The sequence below is a fragment of the Paralichthys olivaceus genome, chromosome 6, assembly GCF_024713975.1.
Source record: "Paralichthys olivaceus isolate ysfri-2021 chromosome 6, ASM2471397v2, whole genome shotgun sequence".
In the NCBI taxonomy this organism is placed as follows: domain Eukaryota; kingdom Metazoa; phylum Chordata; class Actinopteri; order Pleuronectiformes; family Paralichthyidae; genus Paralichthys; species Paralichthys olivaceus.
The window spans coordinates 10,799,675-10,825,077 of NC_091098.1; the positions used below are offsets into that span (position 1 = coordinate 10,799,675).

Genomic DNA, 25,403 nt, shown 5'->3' on the forward strand with positions numbered 1-25,403 from the left:
AACTGTCCAGTTTAGAAAAGTCACATTTAATCCATGGAACTTCTTTTCATTTTGTTGCTGTTTTCATTGCATTTGTTTCTTCAGAAATGTATCTTGGCATTATTACCAAAATGATTAGTGGATTTACTCCGATCAGCCCCAAAATTAAAACCAGTCACCAGTTTAACACAACATTAAAACCAGTTTCTTGTTTTACTGTTGGGGCTGATTATGTAGCCTACATACCTGTTTCTTTACAGCAGAGTCACTTTTCCTATATGTTCATCATGAAGTAATGGTCTTTATTCATCATCTGGTGAAGATATTCATGTAAATCTACAAAATTATTTGCCATTGCTACAGCTTCAAATATAAATATACTCTTCCCATTTTAAAATGACGGATTTCAGATGACATCATTACAATGTGACTTTATTTTCCTTTTGGTGCAGTATTAGGAACTGGGCACTGGGACTTTGCAGTGGGAGAGCGGTAAAGACTATTAACCAGAAATTTGTATTGTCATGTCGATGAATTGGTACCAGACATTAGGACCATCGTGTTTGGCATTTTAGTGGCATTAAAGAGCACTTTACTGTTTTAACCCAAACCCTACTGTTTCCTTTAACACTAATCAAGTTGTTTTATCCCTGTACACTTTAATCTAAAACACATGGAAAAGAATTTGCTGCACACAAACAGAAAGTGTAAAGTTGTCTTGTTTGAATACAGACTAATGAGCCGGGTTCGACATTCTGACACATGCACAATGATACTCTGGGTTTTAAGGAGGTTGATGTTGAAACTTTAAAGAAATAAAGTTACACTACAAAGTAAAAGTTTGCTTTATTCTTGTCGTGCTTGGTTTGTAGGATTTAGGAAACAAGACCAAGGCCACGCTCCTAAAGTTAATAGTGTTGTTCTGAGTGTGGTTCTGACATCACCATGTCCTAACTCAGGGGCATTGCAACATTGTCGGCAAGGAAGGCAATTTCTTTGGGCCCCCCGAGTGGAGAGGGGGCCCGGAGAGTGGCTGATTAAATTTGTCCCCAACGGTGACAATTATGTGAGAACCCCCTTAAAATTTTATGTACAGGCAATGACACTATGGTCGAAAACCCCCTAACAAGGCCCCATGGCACAAGCTCTCTGCCAAAAGCTTAAGAGGTTTGGTTGAAAACCAGAATGTCTAAATGCATGTTTAATGTGCATGGTGTGGATGGTGGTGGTTGCACTTAAACCCAGTCCCTTGAAACACTCCTGCCTTAACTCCAGGGGGTCTTGTTAAATACTCCATTTCCTTGCACAATTTGACATAAGGAGGAGTTGAGACAGGTGCTAAGCGACACACAACACTGCTCCTTCCCAGATGAGAAGTTTGCTTTCCCAGACTGCAACGTGTTTTTTTTAACCATTTTATTGTTTACAGTGTCAAATCTTTCTGAGAACTCTAAAGACAATGCCCCACAACATTTCTTTATTCATCTGATTCTAAATAATCTGTAATAGAAAAATCAGGAAATCCCCCAGATGGTAAAAGACCAGAATTTGCACATTTTGCACCAATATGACACAAAGTAAAATATATTCATACTCATACTCAGCTGATAACAGTAACTTTTACAATGTTTTATGTCCTGCTCTGAAATTTTGTGCTCGGCATGAGTCAGTGTTGGTTTTGACCTCATCATACGTTTCTCTGTCTGTCCAATTCTTGCAGGTATGAGGTGAATCTGAACAAATGTCTTTATCCTACCGATATTCATGAATTAATCACACTGTTCTTCAAGCTGGTCTCCAGCTAAGGAGAAAAAATGTACTGTTGATGGTATATTGGAGTCCCAGTGGGAGTTATTCAAAGCAAGGTTCTCAAGGCGCTGACCCTCTTCTCAGACCTTTTCACCTCTTCTGATTTATCACCACATGATCCAATTTTCCACAGCAGTGGAGGGGAAGGGAGGGGCGGTGAAACAAAACAGAAAAGGAGGGAGAATATGACAGAAAGAGAGAAACATACAAGACAAAATGTAAAACAAGAAGAGGAGTGACCACAGGTTGGATAAAGGAGGCCTTGGGAGATGATTGGAAAAAATATGGGGTGGGAGGGAAGAGGAAGAAGAGGAGGAAAAGGAGGAGGAGAACAGATGAGACAGTGAGGCAATCTACTGTATATCCAGAGTTAACATTTGTGTTCTGTCTAGGTATAGAGATGAAGAGGAAGGGAGAAGGAGACAAGAGAGGGTAGAGGTGAGTGTATTGGGCTGAAAAGACAAAAAAGAGAGACAGAGTAGAAGAAAGTAGGAGGGAGGGATGAAAAGAAACAAGGACAGGGCTCTGGGAATAGAAGCCTTTTCAGAGGTGATGAATGTTGTTTTGACACGTGTGTATCCACAGGCCCACAGGTCACAGTTTAACAGAAGGAACGCAGGTCAGTTTAAAGTCTGGGTCAAGTCAAATATGATTCCCCAAGTGACAGCTTTGGAATTTAAATATATGGATCAGTGTATGAGATTGACGCTGGTTTGACTGCATGATGGGTCAGATTTAGCAAAATGAGCATAGTGGTTGTAATGTGCAAAGTCATCCACCATATATGTAGATAGAAGGAAAGCAAGAATGGAGTAACATAATGCAATATTATATATTATAAATTTTGGATTGTACAACATGGAGGAAATAGAGCCAAGCGAGAAAACTACAGTAGATTTATAGAGGAGAGGGGGTATGAATGGGAGGAAAATATGAATAGAAGAATGAGGGAAAGAAAGTGGGAGTAGTATAAAAAAGATGGAAAAGAAAGTTAGTTATTGTTACACGTCAGTTTCAGCCTCTATTGCAAATGTGACGATAATTTTTATTGTTGCACCTTTGACCAGTGCAAATGCACACACACGCAAATCTGGGACCAATTACTCCTTACCTGCAGGCGACCCTCATCGCACACGCTGTGTTTGGACACGCGTAATCAACACTGCACTTTATGTGCTAAAAGAAGGCGTCTCCACGATGCAGAGCTCTGGCCAATCAAAGACTCTGGAGCTGTCAGATCTGATGTTAGTGACCGGCAGGAAACACGGACAAATGCTCAAAGTACAAAGTGTTGATTGCCCACAACACACACACACACACACATACTGACTAGGATTCTTCCAGACTAGCTAATGTAAATAAGTTGATATCAGGGAAGATAAGACAGACAAGTGAAACTGCCTCTGACATCATTTCAAGACCACATCTAGACTTTGTGGTTTTCTCTTTGTCTCACGCCAAAATTGTTTTGGTTTGCTCTCTGACATGTTCTGTGTCCTTGTCTCGTATTTCGACCAAATTCTTACACAAATAAGCTAAAAGAATTGCATCAGAATCACAATACGCTCTGTCTCTACTCTTCTGAAAAGTTACTGTTTTGAACTGTGTGCAAACTAGTTCGGTTTTGCTGTTGACGCGACTCAGGTTTGGCCCGTCTGTGTTTTGACTTGGCCTTGGAACGTCATTTTCCCTGGAGGACGACTCAGGCCGAATGAAAGGAGCTCGTTTTGAAATCAGCAAGGGGTTGTTACAGTTCAAGATCAGACACATCATGTTCGACTGGGGGGGGGCGGGGTTTACAGCTCCAACTTGGGTACAAGCCATTAAATTGCCAGTAGTATCAGGCAATTACACACTAGTTATCACTTGTTGCGAAGATACTCACATTAACTAACTACCCAACAGTAAAAGTAATTACTTATATTACTTTCTGTTACTCATGCCAGGTTAAAAGGCACTCACCCCCTCCTCAAGCCATGAAGCCGAGAAATGAATGCCCCACTGATAGAGGTTCTTCCAGTCATTTCTTCAACTCTCTCTTTCAGCTGCCATTATGAGACAGCCAGTGTTTTCAACAATCTCAAAATACTTTGCTAACAACTGTCCATTTAACAAACTCCCTTTCATTTTTAACAACAAAAAACAAGCTGGTTCTCAAAAATGTCCAAGTAATTAAATATTGTTAGGAGCAGAACAATAAAAGGTCTATAATGTCTACTACTCTCCAAAACATAATTCATAAATAATAGAGAGTGGTCAAATGTCCTGCGTATGACCAGGATTATTAATCCAGCACAGATCTGTTGTGTTGCTGACGTCTTCTCATTTTACAGGATGGAACGAGAGCAAAACCTTTTTAAAAATCAAAAGTATCCCATCATTCATAATCTAACGTTTCAACGCTATTGTGGTTTAAAATTTCCACATAAAAATCTATGACTCTGGCATCTGGTTTTATCTACAGTTTGCTCACAACAACACAATGAAGGCTAAACCTGGTTCAAAGCTGATTAGAGCTCATACGTGCAATTGTGTTGTTTTCACCGCTTTTCTCTTGAGTGACAGAGACATAACTTTACAATGAGCTCATTCCGGGGGTTCCTGTCCTTGGCGAGACTGTACGCTACGTCTCTCCCCAAGAGACAATCATGTGGGTGTTTCTCAGTGCTGAGTCCTGTTTTAGATATCTGGAAGAAATAAAGCCAGTCACAACAAACGCAGTACATACCCAGTATATAAATATGACACTGCTGTCTGCATGTAGGAAATCATCATATCCTGAGGGTCACCATTGTTTTCTGTCCATCTCGATACACACTGAGGATCTCATTAAGACACATTATACTTGCGTCTGTTTATGTTTGACTAAACATCTCTATGTTTATCATTGTATGCATCTGTGCCAAGGTTTCATGTAAATGAAACAAGTTTAAAGGTTAAAAACAGTTTAGTTACTCAATAACTGAGGGTAAAAAGTGAGGTAAAATACAAATGAAAGCAATGTTTAAACATCATGTATAAAATGTTTTAATGTTTTGCGAATAAGTGTGTGTGTGCTTGTGCATGTGTGTGTGCATGTAGTGGAATGTTTATATCTGGATTTGTTGTGACAGACCAGGTCGTATATCCCTCAACACTCTTCAGCTTTCCTCTCCATCATGACTGTCTGCACTCTGTTTTTCAGCAAGTGTATATGTGTGTGTGTGTGTGTGTGTGTGTGTGTGTGTGTGAGAAAATAGAGAGAGAGAGAGAGAACAGACAGATCATAAATGAAAGGTCACTGCTGTATGTTCTTAGCATGTGCTTCACATGAAAGAGGGAGCTGTTACATGGAAACACATGTTGGCTCTGTCATAATCTCTGTTACAAATTTATAAACAAAATTACAGTGTCAACACACCGGGTTTAAGGTGACACATGCAAATTGACAAAACACCCTCACCCGGTTGACAACATACAGTGTTGTGCTGAGAAATGAGGAGGTGAGATTAATTTAGAGACTCTGTACCACGTTTTTGAACCAGACAGTGATTTTTTTTTTTGCTTTTAAAATGGCAAAAGTAGACATGGGTATGCCCTAAATGTACATATGCCATGATTTTTAGACCAGATTGACAATATGCTTAAATCATTAAATAAAGCTATAGAGCTAAAGAGTTAATAGACAGGTATAGTTGAAAGTGGTATTCCGTCATCAATTTTTTTAATTTGCTTGTGTTTTTGTAAGGTGCAGTGAGTTGAGCCACCAAAGACAAACAAGATGAATAAGAGAAAACAGCAAAGGAGAGATAGAGGGATAATGAGAGAGATGAAGGAGCAGATGAATTGTGAATCAATCACAGTTTAACTTTGTGTTACTGGCCTATTTAAACCCACCAGTGACAAAAATCAAGCAGTATCCGGTCATACAACAGACAGACACAGGCCGGCTTTGCCACCCAAGAGATAAATGAGGGACTGGAGACATCCAAGACGAGAAGCTTTTAAATTTGAATAGAACAAGAGTCTGTCAACTCTTTTCCAATCCTTTAAGTTCTTCCAGGGCTTCAACCCAAATTTAAAATCTCAAATGCACCCGCACACACAACTATCAGCCATATGCAGACCAATCCTTTTATCTGTCATGATGATTTATGAGTTTTGAGCAGCTTCATGTGTGGACCAGATACTCTAAGCTAAATGATTTACGCTAATGTATAGTCAGCATGGTATTACAACATGAACATCTTATCAAGTTCATACAAGTAGCTCAATGAAGTTGGGAATGTTCAAAAATAGTTGGCCATGTGTAGATGGTCAGTGAGGAGCTCATATATCTGGAGGCTGCCTGGAGTGGAGCTGCTGCTCGTTTGGATTAGAAAGTAGCCAGTTGAGGTGGTTCTGAATTTGATCAGGATGACCCCTGTATGGCTCCCTGTGGGGGTAAAAATGAGGTTCAGTGGCAAACCCAGAAGACGCTGGAGGCCTGGGAGCCCCTCAGGAGCCCCTCAGGAGCCTTCAGATAAAGCTGCAAAAATATGGATGGAGAGGACTTGCTGCAAACTGGAACTGGACAGGCATCAAAACCTGGATGGATGTAAAAAAAAATATAGGAAATATTGAATGTAATACTTTTATATTGTGACTATGAATTGATGATCTAAGTTTGAATGTGAGAGTGAATAGTTGTTTGTCTCTTCATGTCAGCCCTGCGACACGCTGGCGACCTGTCCAGGATGTACCCCGCCTCCCACCCAATGTCTGCTGGGATTGGCTCCAGTCCCCCCTTGGGACCTTTAAAGGAGGATTAGCAGTAGATAATGGATGGGTGGATAGAGGTTTTTATAAACTCAGCCTTTAAATAATGGGAAAAGGATAAATAAAATAAAAATATTTGTGTTGAGGTCCAACCACAGCAGCTTCACACTAAATCATTAAATTGAACAAAAAGTCTGTCAATGTTTCCCCTCTACATCTCACAGCTAGTTTAAGTCTTTAGTCTTTTCCAGTTCAACAGAGCAGTGAAAACATGGTGGCAGTGACATCATTCTTCTTTAGTGATTCTTAAAAATCCCAGTGCAGCATTTTTTTATCCTTTTACACTCAGTGCCCAAAGACAGTGATGAAGTATAAATATGTATGTGTGTGGACAATATGTATTAATGCTTCAGTGGAGAAAAACATGTACATTTCTATATTGAATCATTCATATATTATATAATAACATAAATGTTTCAGTTAAGAGTGGCTTAGTGCTCTTCCTCACTCCCTCTCTCTTGTCCGTTCCTATTTTACCCCATCAGGTCTCATCTAATCATTTAAGTACCAAAGGGGGTGACCTCATCACCCCAGTGCCATGGTAACGCCCTGCAGCCGTGCACCCTGGGTCCCGAGGATCCTGGGAAGGTGGAGGAATGTGGAATGTGATTGGTCTGTGAGAGTAAATGTGGACACACAGGGTGGGAGCGGAGGAACCTGAGGATGGATGGATTAAATGACAGCTGGGGTATGCATGCGCACACACACACACACACACACACACACACACACACACACACACACACACACACACACACACACACACACACACACACACACACACACACACACACACACACACACACACACCAGTGTAAATGCAAGACAAAGACTCACAGGAAAACACACAATATGCAACTTCTGATCGTCAAAGTATTAGATGACATAACATGTGACCCTGCAGCTACACACTCACATTAACACATAACCATGTGATACCTGCAAAACAGCAGCTATCAGAGCCTAATTCACTTTGTCTTTCCAGGCTGCAGGGCAGAGGTACGAGGTGATGGAAGTGAAAGGTGCTGAAAGCCTTTGTTTTCATACATTCACACAATGTCAGGGTTGAAATATTTCAAATATCTGGGTCGTACTTGCTTTGCTGCAGTTTACTAAATCACAAGACCATTAGAGCTTCCTTTTAAACAGTTAAAGTGCACTTCACATTGATGACCCTGTTACTGAATGGGGCTACGTTGGATGTGAATCACCATTCTGAAAGAGCATTCAGGTTCATATTGAGAGCAACGTGAAAGGTTAAATATTTAGTTTTGGCTGAAAGAAGAGAGTGAAGTCACAAAGAGAAAGTCAGCTGCGGAGGAGAGTAAATCACAGTTCTACAGAAAGGTTTGTGTCTGTCTGCTGTGTGTACTCTCCATGATGCTGGGCTTCTCCAACCAGAAGTGCTGTCTCTATAACAAACACACCAAACTCTTTAGAATTCTTGATATTCTACAAATGTCTTCTTAAATTGATCTAAAGTTCAGTATCTTTTCTATCCACTAATTGCACAAAATGTTGACTGTTTGTGGAAAGCATATCTTGTGAATCTTTCATCTTCTAACCTTAACACTTTGCATGGTGGCCAAGGAAAGTGCTTTGTCAAATTTGGTGCAGTTTGGACATGTATCAACAAACTTTGGATGAACAGGCGACCAGCACTCTGTTGCAGCAGCCACTGGGACTAATCAAATTCAGTCATGTTGAGTCGAGCTTCACCAAACTTTAAATGAACAGGTGAACAGCTATTTGTGCAGCAGCAGTGAGTGGTGCAGTGTCAGGGTTCTGTGGACTGAGCTTTTATTTGCCACAGCTCAGTTCCTGCAGGTCACAACTTTTACAGTTTCATAAAGAAAGCTGCAAACACCATTAGCACAAGCCAAACTGGTTAAGATCAGCCACTACACAAGTTATCCTGGACTTACTGGGCCTGAAGCAGCAGACTGTCAGTTACACTTGTCATGGGAGATCATAATCACCGAAGATACATAGCACAAGAGCTATTACAAGTCAGTCTTCCATCCATATGATTTAGAAGCTGTTATTATAAGGTAAATAGGTTGCATAACATTTAACATATCTGAGAGGAATCAGAACTTTTCCTTTTCCATATATTCCATATATATATATATATATATATATATATATATATATATATATATATAATTGTACCCCAGCTCCATCACTTTCCATATCAACAAAGAATTAAATGGTATAGAGATTAGATTTTAATGTAATATTTTCCCAGCTGAATCAGAGCTGGATAAAGAGTAAGAATTACACATTTAGACTTGCATCCAGTTGAGCAACTTTTGAGTCAGAACTGCAGACCCACAGGATCTCTAAAGTGGAGCTTGCTGTAAGAAGAATGTAAGAAATCATACACAACTGTATGTGTCAGAGGGATCAAATAAGAAAATCAAACACAATTAATCTCCGAAATAGAGCAGGTCGTCCACTAACCAGAGGGTTGGCAGTTTGATCCCCATTTCCCCCATTCCGAATGCTGAAGTGTCCTTGGGCAAGATACTGAACCCCAAATTGCCCCTGACAACTGAGTGCTTAAACGATGTGTGCTAGAGGAAGTGTTGCACATGTAGATGCATTGCATGAATGTGTGTTTGAAAAAAACTGTAAAGAGCATTTACCATTAGATCTAAAAGACTAACAAAGAAACAATTTAATGAAGCATATGACATAGACTTGCAAAGATTTTTTGATCATGGAAGGAGGAATTCAAGTTTTGCAGCTCAAAAGCAATGACTTTGACACATACACACAAAGTCCCTTGTCTCCATCCAGCAAACCCAAACAGACGCTCATTCATTCAACTTGAGGCTGGCATAGGCAGCTCACTAATCAAAACAAATCTTCAGAGACAGAGGCAGAGAGAGCGAGAGGCACTCCAAATGTGTTGTCAATTAGCCGCAGCAGATCAATGGTACAGACTGAAAGAAGCAGGAACAGGAAAGGTCCTGAATGAATCAAACAGGTCTGTTGTTGTTATGAGGTCTGTGATGTGGGACCAGGACTAAATGTTCAGCTGTGAGTTTTTCAGCCTCTTCAAAGATTTGGTCAAGAATTAGGTTTATGAAAACAATGAGGCAGCTTGTGTAAAGAGGCCTTCACTGCACTGGTTGCTATATTGTCCCTGAACGTTTTCCTTTCAGTTCTTGGTTTCACCCTCCCTCTCTTTCCTCCTTCTTTTTGGCCCAGCTTTCCTTCAGGCCTGTCCTCCATGGGTGTAATTCATTATCGCGTCACACACATGCATGCAGACTTGCACATACCAGCAAAGACATTTAGCTGTGAAAGACACACATGAATACATGGGGAGTGGCATTCAAACGAAGTGATAGCTGTTAAAAGTATGTGCATGCACGTGTTTGTGTGTTTTTTGGATGATGCATTTGTTTGCATCATAATGAATTGATAGCTTGTACAGGGATTTCTGCTTTTGAAAATAGAGATTTGAAAATATGCATTGGTTTTAAGTGCATCACTCTGCATAATTAGTTGATGGGCCCAGGATCGATTAAAAGAGTTTCTTGTTTGGGATGACATTTTTAATTATTTTGTTTCGGGTATTTTGAATTTCTCTGTGCCTTGTTTGTGGGGAGGCGACAATTGGAATAATATTGATTTAAACTGCAGGCTGTTGCATTGTGCACAATGGTTATGTCGCTTTTAATCTCTGCATTAGTTTTTGTTTCAGTGTAGCTGAGTGCCACGTAAAATAAGATAATCCTTCATTATTCCCACAATGGGTAAATTTGCATTACAGTACTGGGAGGCTAGTCACTCCAGTTGAGGTCCCAACTTTGATGCAGTTGAGTGAGAGCACCGGGATATGAAAGTTTGTTGTCTCCGCCTCTTATCAGTACGAGCTTGTGCATTTGATTGGTGTCCAGTGAAGGACCTTGAAAGAAGATCCTGGGGTGCAATTCCTCAGGTGGCGTTGTTCTTCAAAGCAAAGTCAACAGTTTTAAAATATTATGTTAAAATATCAATTAATAAATTATGTGTGGCAAGACTATTTATTATGCACATTTAGGACACAATCGAAATTCAAAGGGCTTTATATATATATCAACATTCATTCCAGATCTGCGGAGCATAAAAACTAAAAGCTGCTTCTCCATATTTACCTTAGCTGCTTGTTACAAAATAACCACCCATAGGCAATTCTATGTGAATAGTTGCCCTATGATGTACCTCAAAAATTTAAAATGTGTAAACACAATGATCATTATAAGAAAACATGGAATGTGACAATGTAAACGTTTTCCATAAAAGCAGTTTTAAACAATTGCTACTTCTGTTTTTTTCATTCCTCACAATGTGAACTTTCTTCCTTTGCAATGGTCATACTGACTTTCAGTATGAACAACTGAACAAAAACAACATGGCATATTATTGTTGAAGAATTGAAATGATGCAGTGACGCTTTTACAAACTTAAATGCCAAATAGTGCATCAGGTCCTCAGCTCTTCCCACCACACAGTCCTTCAGTCAATCTCACACAAAGTCACAGAGCCCTTCTTGAACCAGAAGCTTGGGAAGAGCGGTTTTGTGAACTTGGCAGAGAAGGTGTGTATAAGGCTCAACTTTCCTGATGTCACACTGTAATAACTCACACTACCACCATCCCAATCCAGAAACACTGCTATTTTTTGGCAAAGGGGCACATTTATAGGTGTGGATGTTTTCCCTCTTCTGGCAGTGTATCCAGCCTTTGAACAGAGAAGACTCCAGGACATCATGTTGCATCCTAGGCCACCACTGCTGTCCCATTTTCTAGACACTTCTTCATATGACACTGCAATGCCAAGCTCCCCTTTCCACTCCACCTCCCAGTAGCAAAGGCCCTTCAAGCCCTCCTCACAAGATACCTGAGACCTCTTAAACCTCCTCTCATTTTCAGGTTGTGTAACCCTCTCCTGCCCAGTCTTTGCAGTTCTTACTTTCCTGTTCGATTCAGAAAGAACAAGTCGCTTGCTGGCTGTGTTTTCATCAAACTTCAAATCTACAGCATCTAAAAAAGAGAAACAAATGCAATAATTTAGCTGGAGTGTTAATTGTGTGGTTAGAAGACTACTTCACATTTTGAATTTGATTTAAATATTTATGATTTTAAAAAAGCAACATTATTAAGTCAGTTCTGTGATTCAGACTTTATTGATAAAAAAAATGTCACACTTACATTTCTTCAGTCCTGGCTTTAACCGATTTGCTCCACCATGGTCCAAACTGTACAAAATGAAAATATAGTTCTCCATATCAGGGTTGCCGTATAAATGCATATCAAACAACAGCAAAACCCACAAAAACAACCGTTCTTTTAACTGTGAGGTATTAAATGTATATGTAGTGCTTAAATAGGCCGGTTTTGTATTGAATTGAAGGTGACAGTTTGGTAAAGCGGCAAAATTAATGTGTTAAACTGAAGACAGTCTGAATCAGTCATGTGCTTAACTACTCTTGTAATTACTGAGAAGAAGTGCATTTTAAAAGAGAGGTAACCACTAAGCTTTGATTATAATCAATTATCCATGAATATGAATCTTTGAACTGAAGTGAATTTAATGACTGAATTATGTATTTTATGATTTCCATCTTCATGAGGAGCTTTTGTGTAGTTTCAGTATAACCTGTTGTAGGGGAACCGGCTACATCTTTAAAAATTGACACATTTAAACACATCCTGCCATCTTCACATACCACAATGTCTTCAGTTTCATTTTTGGATCATTTTTCACAGCAACGAGCATCTTCGACCCAACGTCTCCTGGATGATTGTAACTGAGGTCCAGTTCTTTTAAGTGGGAAGCTGTGTTGGAATTCAGAGCTGAGGCGAGGGCCCAGCAGCCTTTCTCTGACACCTGACAACCCGACAGCCTGCCAACCATACACACACACATTTTGAAAAAACAAATAGCAGAAAATTCTGTTGATGCATTAATCCTGATTAAGTGCTCAAGTATGTCCTGATTATGAAAACACAATCACAGACTGCATTTTTTCAGAATCAGAATCATTCTGATCTAATCATTATTAGAAAACAGTCTTATATGTTTTTCAAATATTAAACCTAGTCAGCCTGCCTCTAAATATTTTCCAAAATGTTCCCTAAAAATTAATCAAATCAACTTAGAGCAACACATACAATTTTGTCACAAAGATTGTTAATAGAAATGCTCAATAAGAAAATACAGAAAGCTACAAAGGTTAGCCGAGTAGCTAGGTCAGGACCTCATTCATGCTGCTTCTCTCAAACTTGAGCCACTTGAGTTACTCACAAGTGCAAGGTGTGCTGCAATGCTCAATACACTTTTTTGCACTTTAAAATAGTTACACTCAACTCAATGCAATGCCCCTAACATGTCCATGATATTGTGTAGGTTGTGTTGCTCGTTATAAAATGTAAAGGAAAGGTATACTTACTTTAGACTCTCTAGTTTACAGTGTAAACTATTTAGGCCTACAGCAAGTAGCTCCACCCCTGAATCCATCAGGTCATTATGACTCAGGTCCAGCTCTGTGAGATTAGAGGACGTGGAAGTGAGGACTGAGGATGTTAGACCATTGCATGACTCCTCAGAGAGCTCGCACCAACTCAGCCTGTAAAAAGAGAAAGGTCCTGAGGATGATTATTTGGTTTATTAGGTAGGTGCCAGTGCTGGAAATATGCTGGTTAGTTACATGTAGCTGAGACACTGTTATCTTGCTTCAGAGGACAGGGCTGAGAGTGTAAGAGCAAGAAAAGATGTCACTGGTTCAACTCAAAGAAGCACTATTTAAAAAGGTTATCCACTAGAGTGTAGAAAACCATTCAGTCATATTGGCTGGACTATCTACTTGATTTGTTACACTGCACGTGCCTTTAATCGGGAAAAAACAATGGGCTTGGACACAAAAATCTGAATCCTTGTCGGGTTTGCATCAGGCTTAGGTTAGTTTTCTATCGAGCTTGGTTGGGTTCAGTCAGAATATTTCAGCCCAACTTACTAGGGGCCAAGATTAATTTACAGTGGTATATACATATATATATATATATATATATAGTGATCACGGATATAGTAATCAAACGTTTATATGGATCAAAAAGCTTGGGACAGAATCGTTCCTATACAATTGCCATTTAAATAATTTGGTTATAGTGATCAGGTAATCCACTTAGTGTTCTTTTCTTTTTTTGTTTAGTTATTAGTGGCTCTTTCAGTAACTCACTGCTCCTCTCTGTGTCTCTATCACTATATAGTCCTCAGTGTTGATATTGTGGCATAATTTCAGCTGAGTTGGTGTCAGTGTGTGTTTGTCTGAGAGAGAGAGATATAGAGATATAGAGAGAGAGAGATAGAGATATATATATATATATATATATATATATATAGAGAGAGAGAGAGAGAGAGAGAGAAGCGAGCAGCAGATTCAGTGAGTGTGTGTGTGAGATGTGGGCAATGTTACCTTACCCTAAACTTCATACAGGAGCAACACAATTTGTTTCTAGCAATCAATCGCTTATAATGATAATTTTGGCTTAGGACAAACGTGATCACTCTAAGCAATTTCCACTGTATTGACCCTGACATACAAAGAAGGATCTAAAGATAGATAATAATCATCATCATCATATATATATATATTAGAGAGAGAGAGATTTTTGCATGGGGCTATATGAAAATTCCTAAATAATGTTTGCAACAATCATTTTAAAGTACTTACAAGGTAGTTTTGGAGACTTTGACCACTGGCAACATCCCCAGAAGAACTTTTTCTGATTTCAAGTACTTTTTCAGATCAAACACACCAAGTTTCTCATCGGACATAAGCAGCACAAAAGTCAGAGCTGACCACTGGGAGGTGGAGAAATTTTCATATGCCTTTGTCTCTGACAGCAGGTACTTTTTCACTTCTTTAACAAGAGAGTGGTCATTCAGCTCATTCAAACAGTGGAAAAGATTGAGGTTTTTATCCGAATCCTTGATCTCCTCGCTAATTTTCCCTTTGATGTAGTCAATTGTTTCCTTGTTGGTCTCTGCGTTATGTTCTGTCTTTTTTAGCAGGTGTTTCAGTAGATTTTGATTCGTTTCCAGAGAGAGACCAAGCAGGAAGCGAAGAAACAGATCCCAGTCTCCGTTTTCACTATCTAGAGCCTTGTCCACTGCTTTCTTGTAAAAGTCAGAAGCAGGCAAGTCTGCAACCACTGAGGTGGGTTTTGAGAGCAGATTTTCACCTTTGTTATTGAAGGCATGAAACACAAAAAAAGCTGCCAGAAACTCTTGAACACTCAGATGGACAAAACAGAAAAAATTCTTCTGGTGCAGCCCACAACCTTCTCGTGTAACCCGAGTAAATAATCCAGAGAACACTGCAGTTTTTTCTATGTCAATATCACACTCTGTCAGGTTTTCTTCAGTGAAGAGAAGGTTTCCTTTCTCTAGCTCCTCAAAGGCCAGTTTTCCCAAAGACATGATTGTGTCTTTGTTCCTTGTATTCCAGCATGAATCTGTTTCAGAACTCTCACTTGTCTCCTCATCACCATATTTCACATTAGCCTGTCTGCATTGCAGCAAAAGAAAGCAAACATACATGTCAGTCAGTGTCTTGGGCATGCCTTCTTCTTGGTTTCGATTCACAAAGTCCTCCAGAACTTTTGAAGTGATCCAACAGAAGACTGGGATGTGACACATGATATAAAGGCTCCTTGATTTCTTGACATGTGACAAGATTTTCTCAACCAGATCCTTATCATTGAATCTCTTCCTGAAGTACTCCTCCTTCTGGTCATCATTGAATCCTCGCACCTCAGTAACCCGGTCAACTTTATCAGCAGGGATATTACTGGATGCTGCAGGTCGGGAGGTGATCCAAATCTGAGCTTCAGAAAGCAAGTTTCCTTTGATAAGGTTTGCAAGCAGATCATTCACTGAGGTTTCCTTTTTCACATCAGTCAAATCCATACTTTGACTGAAGTTTAGGTCAAGGCGACATTCATCAAAGCCATCCAGGACGATCAGAATTTTGTACTTGTCATAGTTGCTTATTTCTGATTCCTTCATAGCAGGGAAGAACTGATGAAGAAGTTCTTCGAGACTGTGCTCTCCGTCTTTTTGCAAATTCAACTCCCGGAAAGGAAGAGGAAATATGTAATGTATGTTTTCATTGGCTCTACCCTCAGCCCAGTCCAGCATGTACTTCATTGATGCAAAAGATTTTCCAATGCCTGCCACTCCAATTGTCAACACAGTTCTAATGGGTATATTTTCACTTTCAGGTTTGAAGATGTCGTGAAATTTAATGGGCTTTTCTTCTTTTACCGGTTTGAATTTTGCTTGAACCTGTCTGGCCTCATGCTGAGCATTGACCTCTCCCCTCTGCCCCTCTATGATGTAGACATTTGTAAAGATATCATTCAGAAGAGCAGAGGTTTTCTGCTTATCAATCCCCTCAGACACCCAGGTGAATTGCTCCTTCAGCTGAAATTTGAGTTTTCTTTGACTTGTGACATCAGGCTTTTCTGTAAGAAAACATTTGTGCATGAATTATTAAAACACCAAGAGTTATGTGGTTGGTTTTTGTTTTCGTAAATGCTAGTGAAGCTCTAAAGGGTTACATAAGCAAAGAGTGTTCAGTCATCTGCCCCCTTTGTTGTAGTGTTCATTACATCTGTCTACTAATTCCAAAAGCTGTCTGTATGTCTCTCTGTATGTGGAATGCATATCTCAAGAATTGTTCATCTTATCACACTTGGTATGTGTATTGTTAAAACCCCTAGGAGGTGACATAATAGATAAAATATTAATAAACTTTGAATAAATCAGTGACCATCACTCATCAGCCTCAGTGATGTCATCTAATGTCGATACCAAAATGTCTTGATGGGTTAGAAGAATTATGTTTGTAAATTTTTCATAGCAGAGGGTTTAATCAGTTTGTGATACTAGTAGTGTGCAGGCTAATCCTGGGTTTGAGCCTGATCACCATGAAATGTCAGATGAACAATGTCATTTATGCTCTTGTTTGTTTGTAACTTGTTAACTCTAGTAACATAACTTCTTATTATAGATATGAAAGCTGCTGCAGTGACAGAAAAAAACACACATAAATACTCATAAAGATTAATAATACCTCGTATTTCTGTCATCCTGCCATATGTCTCATCAGGCAGCCGTTTATAAGACGAAGGTCGGGAAGTAATCCAGAGCTGGGCGGAAGGAAGCAGGTTTCCTTTGATCAGGTTTGTCAGTATCACATCCACTGAGGCTGGCTGTCGGACATCTGTTATAATGTCATTGTGGTTGAAGTCAAGAGAATGATGATAAGAGTCCAGTCCATCCAAGATAAATAAAACTTTGACATTGTCAAAGTTAGATATGACAGATTCTTTGGTCTCCTTGAATAAATGATTTAGAAGTCCCACCAAGCTGATTTTTTTCTCTTTTGTCCAATTAAGTTTAAGGAAATCTAGTGGAAATAAAAGTTCTTCACTATCCTTTGGTTGGAAAAACTTCCTCTTAAGGTTTTTTAACCAAGTGAAAAATGAATTCTTATCATCATTTTCTGCCCATTTTTTAATGAACTGCTGCACGTGGAAGGATTTTCCAATATCAGGTTCTCCAATAGTCAGCAGAGTTCTTATCTGTCCTGTTTCATCTTTGAAGATTTCAGATGTCTCATTCACTTTTTTCCATGATTTTTGCTTTCCATTTTTCTCTTCATCATTGGCGTCACCAACACTTTCACCTCTAATAATGTGTTCAGTGTTTGTCTTGTTAGGATGAGTTTTATCTTCAACTTGAGAGTATTCTCTACGAAATCTGTTCTTCAGGTTTGATACCAGCTGCTGTCGGCGCGAGCAGGTCTCTGGAAAACAGAACCATTTTCTGCATATTATATCAACTTTTGTGCTATTTTTAAAGGTTCAGTGTGTAAGATTTAGGTGAAAATAATCTATTGAAAGGAAATAGAATATAAAATAATCTTAGTGATATTTTCACAATGTGTTTCATCTAAATTGTACGTATTGTTGTTTTCTTTACCCTAGAATGGGCTCTTTATATGTAAATACTTTATATCTACATTAGGAGTGGGTCCTCTCTATGGAGGCCGCCCTGGTTTTTTACCGTTGTCCAAACTAGACATCTTTTGAGTTTTTATGACAGTTGAAGGCTTCCATGTGTGGAAAGGGAGGGTGAGCTGAGGGGTATTCAGCTGCAACACAACACTTTAGATGTCACTAAATTATACACACTGATCCTTTCCTGAACATTCATTTTTCATACAAAAATAACAACACCTACATACCAGTATGATATTGTGAGCGATGGAATGGCCATGGTTTCTTACCTCGACATTCTGTCACTTTCTGAATATATTGAGTAGGAATCTTGTCAACTCCTGAAGGTTGAGAGATGATCCACAGTCGAGCAGAGGGAAGCAACGTCCCCTTGATGAGGTTTATGAGCAGCACATCCATCGAGGCTGGCTCTGTTATGTCAGTCAGGTCCTTAGTTTTTTCAAAGTTAAGATCAAGTTTACATTCTTCCAGGCCATCAAGGATAAAAGCTATTTTATACTTGTCATAGGTGGGGACTTGTGGTTGTTTGATATCCCTGAAGAAATGATTAAGCAGACCTTCCATGCTTTGAGTTTCGTGACTTCTTGAATTGAGGTCATTGAAATGAAAAGACACGATCAAGTTTATGTTTTTGTTGGATTTTTCATTTGCCCAATCAACCATGAACTTCCCTGTTTGAAATGTTTTACCAATACCAGCAACACCCTTCATTAGCACTGTTCGCGTTCTTTTTTTCTTTGAAGGTTCAAATATTTCACTGTAACTTTTTAGTTGTTCATCTTTCTTCTCAGTTTTTATAACAAATAGTTCTGTGTCAAAATTTTTTTGACTCTGAGCTATATAATCCCTGATAATTATCTTCTTCAGCTCGGTTCCGAGGACATGCTTGGCATTTTTCTCTAAGGAAAAAACAAAACAAAATTTAAATATAATTTTATATATATATAAATTTCTAATGAGATATGGCAGTAATTGTATATTTTCGATCAATGTGGCATTTATTAACATGTTATGAATTCAGATAAAGCACAGAGAAGAAATTGTATTATGATGATGAATTGTGACCATCAATGTACAACGTTATGAAATTCAACTTCCTTTGTTGAATGTTTGTTTGAGTACCTGAATCTTTGTTGAAGTCGAGTGGGTCATCCTGAGATGGGTTGCCTTGCGCTGTCGTTTTCTGGGGAGGGCTTCAACAAAGACACAACATTTCACACTCACATAGTTCAGTTCTCAGTTTGTGTTAGTGAGGAAATATATATTAACTGTGACAAAAATAACAATTCTTGCTCATGTTTGACATTAAATGCCAGTGTCAGGCTTCACTGCACAATTAGGGCCTGATCTACTAAGATCCCAAATAAAGGGTGCTAAATTGTGTGTGCATTATAACAGATTGCACGTTTGTTTGTAGGGCATTTTGTGGATGAACTACTAAAAATAATTGCATAATAATGCTGTGCCGATTAGCACCTACCTTTCAAACATATTAAATATAGACGCGGTCACAACCACCAAAATTATTTTGAGGCTAAATGAAGGTATTTGCATCTACTCCTCCCAATATTTTGTGCACTTGGGTAGAAATGCCCGATATTGCATATTCATTAAAGTAAATGTACTAAATGGACACAAGTGTCACTCCGCCCGCAATCGCCCCATTAGGAGATGAGCTTGCAGGTGAAATCAAGTTTGCACACATTTTCAAACGTGCAAACCTTTAGTAGATCAGGCCCTCAGTTTGATACAGATTTAAACAGTGCATGACTTAACTACCAGCAGTTTTTACTTTTTATAGCTGTTCTTAATGGGAAAGAATCTTCTGTATCTAAGCAACCAACAGCAGAGTAGACAAACTACTTCCTGTTTTCACCAGCATGTGCATGCCCGGCGTATGTTCATTGATTTGCGGGTGTGTTAATATGGATAGTCATTACTTCTGACATATGCTAAAATGCTAATCTGGACAATCATTTTCAATTTAAAACTAAAATGTGTTAATGTGCATGTAACCTCAGTCTTGAAGGTGGGAGGTTCATCCATGTAATGTATTATCTTTTTCTTATTTTCATTCACTCAATTTTCTCTTTAACTCAAGATCTAACTGTACCAAAGCACTGGCATTACCAAAATGATCTCACCTTTGTTGTTTGTCACTGAAGTTTATAATTTTGTCCATGGAGCTGTCACTTTTCACAGAAACATGGCTGGGTTCAGGAGAGACAGATATTTCTTTGTCAGGAGACCTTGAACACAAATAGAAGAAGTGTCTTTACAATGTCAAACATTAACAGACATCTTCAAAATTATTGAGCGCTCCAATATTTCAATTATAGTCAATGCATATGCACCAGTGTACGTCACTCTTCAGAGTCAAGCTCAGACATTCAAGTGAAGTAGCAATAAGCAAAACACATTTCTGAGTGAAGGATGACTTCAACACAATGGAAGAATTGCTCTCTACTTCACTCAAGCCTCCTACAGCTGGGAGGTGTAATTCACTGTTGTAAATACAGTTACAGTTTTGAACCTCTCCATTCACAGCAGTGCACATGTGCATTTGTTTACATGCTGACGGAAAAGGAAGCAGCAACCTGAGAAGCCAAAGAACCAAGACCGACAGGGCAAAGTAATGTTACAGGATATCAGACTTCCGGTTATGGCGCGCTGCTAGGCAGACGTGTGAAAGAGAGCTCCCATGCACAATTCATAGAAAAGTAATCAGGAAGCCACTAAGAATTACCAAAAAGTTACTACTGATCCAAAAACACAACAAACAGCCGTAATGCCACCGAAACTGCAGCCAAAGACTTCAAAGTCTACTAAATCAACCGGTGGTTCCTCCAGCCCGACGATGCTACCTAGCTCCAATGCTAGCGACGACGACACAATTAGCCCCGGTCCAATTCTCAACGCTATCCAGACAATGAAAGAAGATTTTGTGTCGAGGTTTGATGGGCTATTGGGCGCTATTCAGGGAGTGCAAGGCGAATTAAAGTCATTGACTGGCCGACTGACCGAAGCTGAAGACCGAATTGGCACCATTGAAGATGACCTAGCATCTCTGAAAACACGGACCACCACCATGAAAGCAGCTATGGATGAGCTTGTGCTAAAGGTGGATGACTTGGAAAACCGAGCACGCCGCTCGAATGTGCGGTTGGTGGGTCTGCCTGAGTTAACCGAAGGAGGTGACGTGCGTACATTTTTGGAAAAGTGGATTCCTAAAGCTCTCGGTGAAATGAACTTTAATGGGCCATTGCTTATAGAAAGAGCACATCGAGTTGGTAGACTCAACAGTAAAGATGGAAGCCAACAAACCGCTGCACGCCCTAGAGTGGTGGTGATGAAGTTTCTGAACTACGCCGACAAAGTTCGAGTGATGAAAGCGGCCAGAAGCAAGGGAAAGATACTTGTCGACGATAAGAATGTCATGTTTTTTCCCGACGTGTCGGCGGATCTGCTTAAACGTAGAAAAGTCTTTGATTCAGCAAAGAAAGAACTAGCCTCCCTTTCTATCCATGACCTGCGTTACGGAATAATTCACCCAGCTACACTTCTGGTGACCATCAAGGGAAGACGGCACACGTTCAACACTGCATCAGAAGCGGAGGCTTTTGTGCAAGAATTGAAGTCTGAGCAAAGCTAGGCAACGCTGGGTGGTGAGAAAGCTAACGTGTTTAGCGCTGTCAATACAGGTAACTGAATTCTTCCTGGACTGTTTAAAGAATGCAGCCGCAATACAGGCGCGATAAGCTTTTCCTGGACTGTTTAAGACTGTTAATTTAAGTCTAATGTTTTGCTGCAACGTGGTTATTTCTGATTGCAATACACAATAAGTTCACTTTTAATATTTTGCATGGAGGTCCAACATGATCGCTGAGCATGCTGTTCCTCGACATGTGGGTGGACCAGCTTAGTTCCATAGTCAGACTCTGTTCAGGGGTCTATTGGAAGTGTGATCTATGGGAGGGAAGCGTGTACTTCGTTTGGGGAAGTACAACCCTATTATGTTTACGTCTACGTCTTAAGGCACATATTTTTATTTTCATTCTTATTAATTAAGTTTTCTTGTATTGTATACTCAATTCCAACCCGCACATACAATATAGTATTATACCATGTCATTTGAACTCCAGTTCACCTCTTGGAATGTAAGAGGTCTAAACAAACTTGTCAAGCTTAAGCAAGTAATGAGTAGGATTAAACAACTAAAAGCTAAGATAGTCTTTCTGCAGGAGACACATTTAACACCTGAAGATGTAGTAAAAGTGAGGAGGAGGTGGCCAGGTCGAGTTTTTTCTGCTTCACCTAGTTCTCGCTCACGTGGGGTAATCACTCTGATACATAACTCCCTACCCTTTCATCTCATCAATGTGGATGAAGACCGATACGGGAGATACATTATTATTCAATGTGAAATACTTTCAATTAGGTTAAATCTGGTAAACTTATATGGACCCAATGATGACAACCCGTCTTTTTTCAGAAATCTGTTTTTGTCCCTGGCTGATTTGTCTGGTAGTTTCATAATAGGTGGAGATTTTAATTGCACTCTCCAACCAGAGATTGATAGATCCACGGGGATAGATACCTCCCATGCCCAGACACGAAAGGAGTTATTACAATATATAAAAGAATTTAATTTAACTGACATATGGAGAAGAGACTATCCTAATCAGTCAACCTTCTCATGTTATTCTGCCACCTGCCAGACATTCTCCAGAATTGACTACTTTTTGGTCTCTGCTTCCTTGATGTCCACAATCACAAGAAGCTGGTACGACAGCATTGTAATTTCAGACCATGCTTCAGTTTCATTTAGACTAAACATGCCAAAGTCAGTGAATTTCTCCATGAGGTGGCGCCTTCAGTCATTTTGGCTGAAGGATCCAGAATTTATGAAGTTTATTGGGGCACAAATTGATGATTACTTTGTAAATAATACAACTCAAACATCAGCTGCTATACGGTGGGAAGCATTTAAAGCCTTCCTGAGAGGACATATGATAAGTTATACAAGTTATAAACAAAAATCTTGGAGGCTGGAGATGCAACAGTTAGAAAAAAAGATAAAAGAAACTGAATCAAAACACTTCAAAAATCCTTCCCAACAGTCATTTAGAGAACTTAATGAATTTAGAGCTAAGTATAATGTTTTATCTGTCAATAAGGCAACTAAAAGCCTGCTGAAATTGAAACAGTCCTATTATGAGCAAGGGGAAAAGGCTAGTAAACTCTTAGCTTGGCGTATTAAACAATCAGAATCTGAAAGAACAATAAATACTATTCAGCTAGATGATGGGTTGGAGACTAGTGACCTTAAAGAAATTAATAAAGCTTTTAAAGGTTTTTACGAGAACTTATACAGCACAGACTCTTCAGCCTCAGCCTTGCAAAAACAAAAAGACTTTTTGGATTCATTGAACATCAAGCCTCTTGAAGAAAACTTCCTGGATGATTTAGACCTAGACTTAACCATTGAGGAATTGTCTGCAGCCATTGGGAGTATGAAGGGGGGTAAGACGCCTGGCGAGGACTCGATTCCCATTGAAATCTATAAAGCTTTTCAGGACAAGCTACTGCCACCTTTACTTGAAATGTATAAAGAGTCCTTAGATAGCGGGTCCTTCCCCCCCTCTCTAAATATGGCCGTAATCACTCTATTGTTAAAACCAGGTAAAGCTTTTAACCTTTGTGGATCGTATAGACCAATATCACTTCTTAATAACGATCTCAAAATTCTCTGCAAAGCATTAGCCAGACGGTTAGATACACTTCTACCACAAATCGTGCACTCTGATCAAAATGGCTTTGTTCAGGGACGACAGGGTTTTCATAATATAAGACGAGTTCTTAATATTTTGTTCGAAAATTCAGGATGTATGGACACTGCTATTTTGTCATTAGATGCCGAGAAGGCCTTTGACAAGGTGGAGTGGCACTTCCTGTTTGAGGTTCTTCGAAGATTTGGCATAAAGAAGAAATTTCTCTGCTGGATCAGACTACTTTATGCTGACCCCCAGGCAGTAGTTTTAACAAATGGGCTATCTTCAGCACCCTTTAAGTTGTACAGGGGCACAAGACAAGGCTGCCCCCTGTCTCCACTGTTATTTACCCTGGCAATTGAACCGCTGGCCATGGCAATTCGCAACCATACTAGTTTTAAAGGCATAAGGATAGGAGATATGGAACATCGAATAGCACTGTATGCTGATGATGTCATTTTGTTTTGCTCTAATTTGAAACAGACTTTACCAGCTTTATTGGACCAAATTAACTTTTTTGGCACCTTTGCGGGATACAAAATTAATTACTCCAAATCTGTAATATTATTCATGAATGAAAAGGAACGACTACACCCCCCAATTCCTACTCCTTTTACGGTTTCACTAAATGGCTTCACATACCTGGGTGTTAAGATTGCCCCTACCACTGACAAAATTGTTCCTAATAACTACAATACCTTAACTGATAAGGTCACCCAACTTATAAATAGATGGACAAATCTACCCATTTCTATGATTGGGCGTATAAATGTATTGAAAATGTCAATTTTACCGAAGTTTCTTTATCTCTTTCAATCTATTCCACTTGCTCCTCCACCCTCACTCTTTAATTTTCTTAAAAAGCTTTTCTCTAACTTTATATGGAACAACAAGCGTCCCAGGCTCAGGCTCTCCCTGTTGTATTTACCATATGATAGAGGGGGTTTACAACTACCAAATCTTGAGTGGTATTACTGGGCAGCTCAAATCAGAGCAGGAATGTTTTATTTTGAGAGAAACCACCCTCCAGCTTGGGTTTCAATAGAAGCACATTTAACAAACATACCTTTAAACCTGTACATCTTCTCTGCTAAAAAACATAAACTAATCAAACATACTAAAAATCCTTTTCTCAAAAATACATTAATGGTTTGGCACAAATCTCTTGCATACCTAGGAGAAACAGCTAAACTATCTCGGTTTTCTCCAATTTTTGGTAATGATGACTTCCAACCTGGTAGAGCAGACCCAGGGTTTAAAATATGGGCAGCCCAGGGTATAGCTAAGGTAGCTGACCTTTACAATGAAAACTTGGCTCTCATGTCATTCGAAGAGCTCAAATCAAAATATGGGATTCCTGCAAAACATTTTTTTAAATATTTACAATTTAGAAGCTTCATCCTTTCCAGACAGAGCAATGATTTGAAACTTCCCCCCCTATCTACTCTAGAAGATTACACTTTGAAGTTTTTACATTCTAGGGGACAGGTTTCATTACTCTATGAGCTTTTTGTAAGCAAGTCTAAAGAATCATCACAGCGCTCACTTCAAGCATGGCGAAGGGACTTGCAGGATAATGTAACTGAGGAGGAATGGTCAGAGGCATGTTTTCTAGCTCAGACCCAATCCGTAAATACAAACTCCAAACTGTTACAATATAAATGGATAAGCAGACTGTACATAACACCAGCTAAATTGCACCACTTTAACCCTAACATACCTGATACCTGCTTCAAATGTAAAGACCAAAAAGGTACCTTATTTCATTGTATGTGGGAATGTCAAAAGACACTTTCTTTTTGGAGTAAGGTGGTGGACCTTGCTAGCCAAATCATTGGCAGGAAAGTGCCTCTTAGTCCTAAATTGTGCCTATTGAATCTCTATCCAGAAGACTTCACTACCTCTAAAAAAATTAGGTCTCTCCTGAATATTTGTTTTCTGGAAGCCAAACGATGTATTGCTCTCT

The 25,403-nt window shown here is 39.3% G+C and overlaps 1 protein-coding gene across 3 annotated transcripts in view; it reads right to left on the reverse strand.

Annotated features, from left to right (window-relative positions):
• Positions 1-10,606: 10,606 nt before the first annotated feature.
• LOC109630572 (uncharacterized) overlaps positions 10,607-25,403 on the reverse strand; it is a 36,411-nt gene continuing 21,614 nt past the window's right edge. For all 3 annotated transcript variants that reach the window (XM_069527181.1, XM_069527180.1, XM_069527182.1), the window contains 9 exons: positions 19,811-19,915; positions 18,789-18,859; positions 17,936-18,565; positions 16,718-17,452; positions 14,312-16,106; positions 13,031-13,207; positions 12,308-12,484; positions 11,790-11,836; positions 10,607-11,621 (listed from right to left, as the gene is read on the reverse strand). In XM_069527181.1, coding sequence (XP_069383282.1) covers positions 11,095-11,621; positions 11,790-11,836; positions 12,308-12,484; positions 13,031-13,207; positions 14,312-16,106; positions 16,718-17,452; positions 17,936-18,565; positions 18,789-18,859; positions 19,811-19,915 — 4,264 coding nt within the window. In that variant the 3' untranslated portion in view covers positions 10,607-11,094. The remainder of the gene's footprint in view (positions 11,622-11,789; positions 11,837-12,307; positions 12,485-13,030; positions 13,208-14,311; positions 16,107-16,717; positions 17,453-17,935; positions 18,566-18,788; positions 18,860-19,810; positions 19,916-25,403) is intronic.